General features: G+C 55.1%; 1 protein-coding gene across 3 annotated transcripts in view; it reads right to left on the bottom strand.

Annotated features, from left to right (window-relative positions):
- Window positions 1-10000, bottom strand: part of LOC105419181 (phosphatidylinositol-4-phosphate 3-kinase, catalytic subunit type 2 beta) — a 39917-nt gene that overhangs the window by 11539 nt on the left and 18378 nt on the right. For all 3 annotated transcript variants that reach the window (XM_029826198.1, XM_029826200.1, XM_029826197.1), the window contains exons 14-22: window positions 9945-10000; window positions 6971-7113; window positions 5352-5540; window positions 5180-5273; window positions 4746-4840; window positions 3620-3800; window positions 3321-3428; window positions 2368-2460; window positions 2142-2271 (exon numbers count right to left, since the gene is read on the bottom strand). The exon at window positions 9945-10000 is cut by the window's right edge and continues 59 nt beyond it. In XM_029826198.1, coding sequence (XP_029682058.1) covers window positions 2142-2271; window positions 2368-2460; window positions 3321-3428; window positions 3620-3800; window positions 4746-4840; window positions 5180-5273; window positions 5352-5540; window positions 6971-7113; window positions 9945-10000 — 1089 coding nt within the window. The remainder of the gene's footprint in view (window positions 1-2141; window positions 2272-2367; window positions 2461-3320; window positions 3429-3619; window positions 3801-4745; window positions 4841-5179; window positions 5274-5351; window positions 5541-6970; window positions 7114-9944) is intronic.

The following is a 10000-nucleotide window of genomic DNA, read 5'->3' as shown; positions in this document are numbered from 1 at the left end:
GACACTGTCCCCATCCCCGTCACTGTCCCCGTCCCTGTCCCCATCCCCGTCCCCGACACTGTCCCCGTCCCCGACACTGTCTCTGTCCCCGACACTGTCCCCATCCCCGACACTGTCCCCGACACTGTCCCCATCCCCGTCACTGTCCCCGTCCCCGACACTGTCCCCGACACTGTCCCTGTCCCCGTCCCCGACACTGTCCCCGTCCCCGACACTGTCTCTGTCCCCGACACTGTCCCCATCCCCGACACTGTCCCTGTCACTATCCCCGTCCCCGACACTGTCCCTGTCCCCATCCCCGTCACTGTCCCCGTCCCTGTCCCCGACACTGTCTCTGTCCCCGACACTGTCCCCATCCCCGACACTGTCCCCGACACTGTCCCTGTCCCCGTCCCCGACACTGTCTCTGTCCCCGACACTGTCCCCATCCCCGACACTGTCCCCGACACTGTCCCCATCCCCGTCCCCGACACTGTCCCCGTCCCTGTCCCTGTCCCCGACACTGTCCCCGTCCCCGACACTGTCTCTGTCCCCGACACTGTCCCCATCCCCGACACTGTCCCTGTCACTATCCCCGTCCCCGACACTGTCCCTGTCACTGTCCCCGACACTGTCACTATCCCCGTCCCCGACACTGTCCCCATCCCCGACACTGTCCCTGTCCCCGACACTGTCCCCATCCCCGTCACTGTCCCGGTCCCCGACACTGTCCCTGTCCCCGACACTGTCCCCGTCCCCGACACTGTCCCTGTCACTGTCCCCGACACTGTCCCCGTCCCCGACACTGTCCCTGTCACTGTCCCCGACACTGTCCCTGTCCCCGACACTGTCCCTGTCACTATCCCCGTCCCCGACACTGTCCCCATCCCCGACACTGTCCCTGTCCCCGTCCCCGACACTGTCCCCGTCCCCGACACTGTCCCCGTCCCCGACACTGTCCCCGTCACTGTCCCGGTCCCCGACACTGTCCCCGTCTCCGACACTGTCCCCGTCCCCGACACTGTCCCTGTCACTATCCCCGTCCCCGACACTGTCCCTGTCACTGTCCCCATCCCCGTCACTGTCCCCGTCCCTGTCCCCGACACTGTCTCTGTCCCCGACACTGTCCCCATCCCCGACACTGTCCCCGACACTGTCCCTGTCCCCGACACTGTCTCTGTCCCCGACACTGTCCCCATCCCCGACACTGTCCCCGTCCCCGACACTGTCCCCGTCCCCGACACTGTCCCCGTCCCCGACACTGTCCCTGTCCCCGACACTGTCCCCGTCCCCGACACTGTCTCTGTCCCCGACACTGTCCCCATCCCCGACACTGTCCCTGTCACTATCCCCGTCCCCGACACTGTCCCTGTCACTGTCCCCGACACTGTCACTATCCCCGTCCCCGACACTGTCCCTGTCCCCGACACTGTCCCCATCCCCGTCACTGTCCCGGTCCCCGACACTGTCCCCGTCCCCGACACTGTCCCTGTCCCCGACACTGTCCCCGTCCCCGACACTGTCCCTGACACTGTCCCCATCCCCGACACTGTCCCTGTCCCCGACACTGTCCCTGTCCCCGACACTGTCCCCGTCCCCGACACTGTCCCCGTCCCCGACACTGTCCCCGACACTGTCCCCGTCCCTGTCTAGAACTGTCCTTGTCCATGAGTGCAACACCTGGGCATCAATATGCTGCTGCTACATCCAACCGTTGCTAATCATCATGCTAATCATCATGCTAATCATCTGGAGAAGAGGCACGTTTGGATTCAGCTAAAATGCAGGTCATCAATTTCCTCCCCTCTCGTTATTATTAAACCTGATCTGGAACAACTTTAGGACGTGAAACCCTAACCCTGACCCTAACCCTGACCCTAACCCTGACCCCTAACCCTGACCCTAACCCTAACCCTGACCCCTAACCCTGACCCTAACCCTGACCCTAACCCTGACCCTGACCCTGACCCTAACCCCTAACCCAAATCCTAACCCTAACCCCTAACTCTAACCCTAACCCTGACCCCTAACCCAAACCGTAACCCTAACCCTGACCCCTAACCCAAACCCTAACCCTGACCCTGACCCTTTTCCCTGATCTTGGTCAGGGTGGACTGGCGGTGGTCCCAAAGCCTGAGCGTCCTCCTGTGATGTCCACTCACCTCGTCCTCTACCAGTAGAGAAGCATTTAAAGATGACCATCCTCATGTCAAGACCCTCCTGGATCCAGATTTTGTTCATGATTCTGATGACCTGAAGAGTCAGCATGTCCTGCCGCAGGTCGTCTCCTGACTGGGGGACATGGGGGACATGGGGGGACATGGGGGAGAGGCTCCATCACTGCCGATAAAACCTGAGTTCAGTTTGAATAGAGGCTGTAAATCTCACTTTGAAGATGACACTTATGTGGTCTCCAAGAGGGTCCCGGTTTTGGAAGGACAGTTTCAGAGGAACCGCATTGGAGTTGAAGAAGGAACACAGCTGCACCACAGGGCAAAATGGTTAGATGATAATGGTTAGATGATTGCTAACAGCTAAGGCTAACAAGCCTAACGAGCCTAACAAGCCTAACGAGCCTGACACCTAACAAGCCTAACGAGACTGGCGCCTGACGAGCCTAACGAGCCTAACAAGCCTAACGAGCCTGACACCTGACGAGCCTGACACCTAACAAGCCTAATGAGACTGGCGCCTGACGAGCCTAACGAGCCTAACAAGCCTAACGAGCCTGACACCTGACGAGCCTAACGAGCCTGACACCTAACAAGCCTAATGAGACTGGCGCCTGACGAGCCTAATGAGCCTAACAAGCCTGGCGCCTGAAGAGCCTAACGAGCCTGACACCTAATGAGCCTGGTGCCTAACGAGCCTAACAAGCCTAACGAGCCTGGCGCCTGACGAGCCTAACGAGTCTGACACCTAACGAGCCTGGTGCCTAACGAGCCTAACAAGCCTAACGAGCCTGGCGCCTGACGAGCCTAACGAGCCTGACACCTAACGAGCCTGGTGCCTAACGAGCCTAACAAGCCTAACGAGCCTGACACCTAACGAGCCTAACGAGCCTGACACCTAACGAGCCTAACGAGCCTGACACCTGACAAGCCTAACGAGCCTGACACCTAACGAGCCTAACGAGCCTGGCGCCTGACGAGCCTAACGAGCCTGACACCTAACGAGCCTAACGAGCCTGACACCTAACGAGCCTAACGAGCCTGGCGCCTGACGAGCCTAACGAGCCTGACACCTAACGAGCCTAACGAGCCTGACACCTAACGAGCCTAACGAGCCTGGCGCCTGACGAGCCTAACGAGCCTAACGAGCCTGGCGGGCCACCTGCGTACCTGGGTGTTGAGGCCCCTGACGTGCAGCGCAGGGTTGAGGGGAAGTCTGCAACTGCTGCTCACTGAGAAGAACTGATTCAGCTCCTCCAGAGCTTCTTTGAGGACACACTGCAACAAAGGCACAGCTAGATTTAATGTTTAATTATCGCTGTGTAAATATCTGATTGGCCATAATTGATCTGAACATTCTGACGACCCGATTTGAACTGAGCAGGGTTCCAAAGACACCATGAAAGGAACCCTTCTCTGCTCCGTTCCGAGCGAATCAACCCTCATCTTTGGGGCTTGGATGTCCCAACCTGTCTGCTGGACGGGGTCGCGTCCCGGACTCTGTGGGCCACATTGGTAAGAATGGAGACAAGCCAGCTCTGACGATCAAATTCCTCTCGGAGACCTCGACCGACGCAGCAGAGCAGAGCGGCCAGCAGGTGGCGATAGCGGGCGCTAAACTGGCTGTCCAGCAGGTTGTCCTTCAGAAGCCTGATGCAAACACACAGCAGCATCCTCACACACTGGACCAGAGGGTTAGGGTTAGGGTTAGGGTTAGGGTGAGGGTTAGGGTTAGGGTTAGGGGTTAGGGGTTAGGGGCTAGGGTTAGGGTGAGGGTGAGGGTTAGGGTGAGGGTTAGGGTTAGGGTTAGGGGTTAGGGGTTAGGGGCTAGGGTTAGGGTGAGGGTTAGGGTTAGGGGTTAGGGGCTAGGGTTAGGGTGAGGGTTAGGGTGAGGGTGAGGGTTAGGGTTAGGGTTAGGGGTTAGGGGCTAGGGTTAGGGTGAGGGTGAGGGTTAGGGTGAGGGTTAGGGTTAGGGTTAGGGGTTAGGGGTTAGGGGCTAGGGTTAGGGTGAGGGGTTAGGGTGAGGGGTTAGGGTTAGGGTGAGGGTGAGGGTTAGGGTTAGGGTTAGGGGTTAGGGGTTAGGGGCTAGGGTTAGGGTGAGGGGTGAGGGGTGAGGGGTTAGGGGCTAGGGTTAGGGGTTAGGGGCTAGGGTTAGGGTTAGGGTGAGGGGTTAGGGGTTAGGGGTTAGGGGCTAGGGTTAGGGTGAGGGGTTAGGGTTAGGGGTTAGGGGTTAGGGGTTAGGGGCTAGGGTTAGGGGCTAGGGGTTAGGGTTAGGGGTTAGGGGTTAGGGGCTAAGGGTTAGGGGTTGGGGGAGGGTTAGGGGTTAGGGGCTAAGGGTTAGGGTTAGGGGTTAAGCGTTAGGGCTAGGGTGAGGGTTAGGGGTTAGGGGCTAAGGGTTAGGGGTTAGGTTAGGGTTAGGGGTTAAGGGTTAGGGCTAGGGTGAGGGGTTAGGGTGAGGGTTAGGGGTTAGGGTTAGGGTTAGGGTGAGGGTTAGGGTTAGGGGTTAGGGGTTAGGGGTTAGGGTTAGGGGTTAGTGTTAGGGTTAGGGGTTAGGGGTTAGGGGTTAGGGTTAGCATGATCACTAAACCAGCTGACCAGAACAGGTAGTGAGCAATCCGAATGTCCCTCATGGCTCTCCGGAGCAGGAAGCGAACCAAGGAACTGTCCAAGTAGCACTCGTACTTCAGAGCCTAAAAGAAAGGGAAACGGGCCAGGACCAGAACCCAGGAGCAGGGTTAATGAATCAGAGCTGCTATAAACCACATTAAGCTAACATGATCCGAACAACTCTGTGACTGGCGTCTACTGTTGGAACTGTTCAGATGTTTAGCATGAAAGCTCTTGAGACACCTGCTGCGTGCTTGTATGGAAGCACCTGACCAACGGCAGGATAGGGTCACAAAACTTGTGTTCAGCCATTTCAACGATGGTTTGTCTGATATCTCAGCAGCTAACATTCCATCATGCTAACAGCTGAGCATGCTAACTACATAAGGGGTGTACCCCTTTAGAAAATGAGGAAAACTTACCTGGACAAGTTGAGGCAGGAAGTCAAGCAGCTCTGTGTGTGTCATCGGATCCATCCATTGAACCGCCATCCGTCTCACCTCCTGATCTGGAAACCTGTCGTTAACAATAATTAGCAGCCTGACATGGTGACGCCGCTCTACCTGTCAGGCTGCTGCTGGTCGCTGGACATACGAAGCATGCAGGAGTCCCAGGTTGTCCAGGTGTTCTGGACACGCCCATTGCCTCAGCAGGGCGTAGATCTCAGGAAGACAGGACCACTGCCAGCAGGGGGCGCTGGCCAGCACCAGAGGCAGCGCGGCGCTCTCCGACTGACAGAACGATTTCTTCTCCCACAACAAATGGCGATCTTCCACCGTCAGCCTGAACACACGTGCACATGGTGGCAGATCACGAGTCAAAGATGGTGACAGGGTTCACAATCAGCTGCTGTGGTTCACAATCAGCTGCTGTGGTTCACAATCAGCTGCTGTGATTCACAATCAGCTGCTGTGATTCACAATCAGCTGCTGAGATTCACAATCAGCTGCTGTGATTCACAATCAGCTGCTGAGATTCACAATCAGCTGCTGCTGAGATTCACAATCAGCTGCTGTGATTCACAATCAGCTGCTGTGATTCACAATCAGCTGCTGAGATTCACAATCAGCTGCTGTGATTCACAATCAGCTGCTGCTGTGATTCACAATCAGCTGCTGTGGTTCACAATCAGCTGCTGAGATTCACAATCAGCTGCTGTGATTCACAATCAGCTGCTGAGATTCACAATCAGCTGCTGCTGTGATTCACAATCAGCTGCTGCTGTGATTCACAATCAGCTGCTGTGGTTCACAATCAGCTGCTGAGATTCACAATCAGCTGCTGTGATTCACAATCAGCTGCTGAGATTCACAATCAGCTGCTGCTGTGATTCACAATCAGCTGCTGCTGTGATTCACAATCAGCTGCTGTGGTTCACAATCAGCTGCTGTGATTCACAATCAGCTGCTGTGGTTCACAATCAGCTGCTGCTGTGATTCACAATCAGCTGCTGCTGTGATTCACAATCAGCTGCTGCTGTGATTCACAATCAGCTGCTGTGGTTCACAATCAGCTGCTGTGATTCACAATCAGCTGCTGCTGTGATTCACAATCAGCTGCTGCTGTGATTCACAATCAGCTGCTGTGGTTCACAATCAGCTGCTGTGATTCACAATCAGCTGCTGTGGTTCACAATCAGCTGCTGTGATTCACAATCAGCTGCTGTGGTTCACAATCAGCTGCTGAGATTCACAATCAGCTGCTGAGATTTACAATCAGCTGCTGCTGTGATTCACAATCAGCTGCTGTGATTCACAATCAGCTGCTGCTGAGATTCACAATCAGCTGCTGAGATTCACAATCAGCTGCTGCTGTGATTCACAATCAGCTGCTGAGATTCACAATCAGCTGCTGTGATTCACAATCAGCTGCTGCTGAGATTCACAATCAGCTGCTGAGATTCACAATCAGCTGCTGAGATTTACAATCAGCTGCTGCTGTGATTCACAATCAGCTGCTGAGATTCACAATCAGCTGCTGTGGTTCACAATCAGCTGCTGTGATTCACAATCAGCTGCTGCTGTGATTCACAATCAGCTGCTGCTGTGATTCACAATCAGCTGCTGTGATTCACAATCAGCTGCTGTTTCCATTTTCAAAAGCCCAATTTAGCAGTTTGCTAATCATTTCTCCATTTCTCCTTATCACCTTCGCCAAGAAGGTGGTGCGACAGTGTGTGTGTGTGTGTGAGTGTGTGTGAGTGTGTGTCTCACCAGAAGACGGCCTTCTTGTGCAGGACGTCCTGCAGTTGAATTTGACTGATGGTGTCAAGAGTGCTGAAGCCATACTGAGGACAGAAGTCTGCTGGAGGAGGAGTACTGAAGACCACATCAAAGGAGGAGGCTGGGAAGTCAAGCTGACACACACACACACACACACACACACACACACACACACAGAGAAATGTGTGTGTTTGCTCTTCTGTTTCTGCCTATTAAAATAATATAAAATAGAATCGTTCTGGTCGTCTCGGCCTCAGAGGACTCAGAGGACATTTCTTCTCTGATCCAAGAATCTTCTTCACTTCTAAACTAGTCTAGTCTAAACTACTAGGGTGGGGGGGCATCCTGGTCATGTGATGGTGGGTGTGGACCATTGAGAATCTTCCTGGGGAGGGATCCCAGTAAAGCACTGGGAGAAGCAACTGGTGTCTAAGCCTCCTCTTCCAACACTTCTTTGACCCAAACAGGGACCTTGATGTCTTCACTGGAGCGTCTCATCTGTTAGCAGGAGACGGATGCTGAATCCTTCTCAGCCTCGGTCTGACCACCACCTACTTTCAAGTCAGAGAAGCACACGGGGAAAGATGTTGTTCTCCTGGTGGGACCTCTCTCATATCCATGAAGAAGAAGAACAGCAAAGCAGAGAGAAGCAATGCAGCAGCAGCATCAGAAGGATTTTTAATAAAACACAACATCCCCGTTCATTTTAAAGGAGGAACACACTCAGGCAGGGACGGGTTCAACCTCAGAGCAACACACACAGTGAGGTGGTTGGTGCTGTCTGGAGCAGCGAGGAAGGTCAAGGTTAGGGTTGGGTTAGGGTTAGGGTTAGGGTTAGACAAGCCTCAGGACAGGGTGAGGGTTAGACAAGCCTCAGGACAGGGTGAGGGTTAGGGTTAGACAAGCCTCAGGACAGGGTGAGGGTTAGGGTTAGACAAGCCTCAGGACAGGGTGAGGGTTAGACAAGCGTCAGGACAGGGTTAGGGTTAGACAGGCCTCAGGACAGGGTTAGGGTTAGACAAGCCTCAGGACAGGCTGAGGGTTAGACAGGCCTCAGGACAGGGTTAGGGTTAGACAAGCCTCAGGACAGGGTTAGGGTTAGACAGGCCTCAGGACAGGGTTAGGGTTAGACAGGCCTCAGGACAGGGTGAGGGTTAGACAGGCCTCAGGACAGGGTGAGGGTTAGACAGGCCTCAGGACAGGGTGAGGGTTAGACAGGCCTCAGGACAGGGTTAGGGTTAGACAGGCCTCAGGACAGGCTGAGGGTTAGACAGGCCTCAGGACAGGGTTAGGGTTAGACAGGCCTCAGGACAGGGTGAGGGTTAGACAGGCCTCAGGACAGGCTGAGGGTTAGACAGGCCTCAGGACAGGGTGAGGGTTAGACAGGCCTCAGGACAGGGTGAGGGTTAGACAGGCCTCAGGACAGGGTGAGGGTTAGACAGGCCTCAGGACAGGGTGAGGGTTAGACAGGCCTCAGGACAGGGTTAGGGTTAGACAGGCCTCAGGACAGGGTTAGGGTTAGACAGGCCTCAGGACAGGGTGAGGGTTAGACAGGCCTCAGGACAGGGTTAGGGTTAGACAGGCCTCAGGACAGGGTGAGGGTTAGACAGGCCTCAGGACAGGCTGAGGGTTAGACAGGCCTCAGGACAGGGTGGGGGGTTCAGTAAGGTTCCTGTTGTGGCCAGAGAAGAAATGCCTTCCTGGGATCCCTCCTCAGGAAGATTCGCACCCACATCCCACCATCACATGGCAGGATGCCCCCTCATTAAAAGGCAGGAAACCCTAACCTAACCCTAACCCTAACCTAACCCTAACCCTAAACTAACCCTAACCCTAAACTAACCCTAACCCTAAACCTAAACTAACCCTAAACTAACCCTAACCCTAAACTAACCCTAAGCTAACCCTAACCAGCAACAGCAGGTGGAGTTGCACCAACTAGTTTAGAAGTGAAGAAGCTTCTTGGATCAGAGAAGAAACATCCTGAAAAACTAAAGAAAGTCCAGTTGAAGCAAGACAGACAGACAGACAGAGAGGCAGACAGACAGACAGACAGGCAGGCAGACAGAGACAGACAGGCAGGCAGACAGACAGACAGAGAGACAGGCAGACAGACAGAGAGACAGGCAGACAGAGACAGACAGGCAGGCAGACAGACAGACAGAGAGACAGGCAGACAGACAGACAGACAGACAGAGAGACAGAGAGACAGAGACAGACAGGCAGGCAGACAGGCAGAGAGACAGGCAGACAGAGACAGACAGGCAGGCAGGCAGAGACAGACAGATAGAGACAGACAGACAGAGAGACAGACAGGCAGGCAGACAGGCAGAGAGACAGGCAGACAGAGACAGACAGGCAGGCAGGCAGAGACAGAGAGACAGACAGAGAGACAGGCAGGCAGGCAGGCAGACAGACAGAGAGACAGGCAGACAGAGACAGACAGGCAGGCAGAGACAGACAGAGACAGACAGACAGAGAGACAGACAGGCAGGCAGACAGACAGACAGGCAGACAGAGACAGACAGGCAGGCAGGCAGAGACAGACAGATAGAGACAGACAGACAGAGAGACAGACAGGCAGGCAGACAGGCAGAGAGACAGGCAGACAGACAGGCAGGCAGACAGACAGAGAGACAGGCAGACAGAGACAGACAGGCAGGCAGGCAGAGACAGAGAGACAGACAGACAGACAGGCAGGCAGGCAGACAGACAGAGAGACAGGCAGACAGAGACAGACAGGCAGGCAGAGACAGAGACAGACAGACAGACAGAGAGACAGACAGGCAGGCAGACAGACAGACAGAGAGACAGGCAGACAGAGACAGACAGGCAGGCAGGCAGAGACAGACAGATAGAGACAGACAGACAGAGAGACAGACAGGCAGGCAGACAGACAGAGAGACAGGCAGACAGAGACAGACAGACAGAGACAGACAGGCAGACAGACAGGCAGCTGTCTCACCTGTAAGATCACACTGTCTGGTTGGCTGAAGTTCGGGGAGCTGGTCCGTGCGTCTC

This window comes from Takifugu rubripes, chromosome 19, assembly GCF_901000725.2.
Source record: "Takifugu rubripes chromosome 19, fTakRub1.2, whole genome shotgun sequence".
NCBI classification, from domain to species: domain Eukaryota; kingdom Metazoa; phylum Chordata; class Actinopteri; order Tetraodontiformes; family Tetraodontidae; genus Takifugu; species Takifugu rubripes.
Note: the sequence above shows the minus strand (reverse complement) of the source record. Positions and strands in the feature narration are given on the sequence as shown.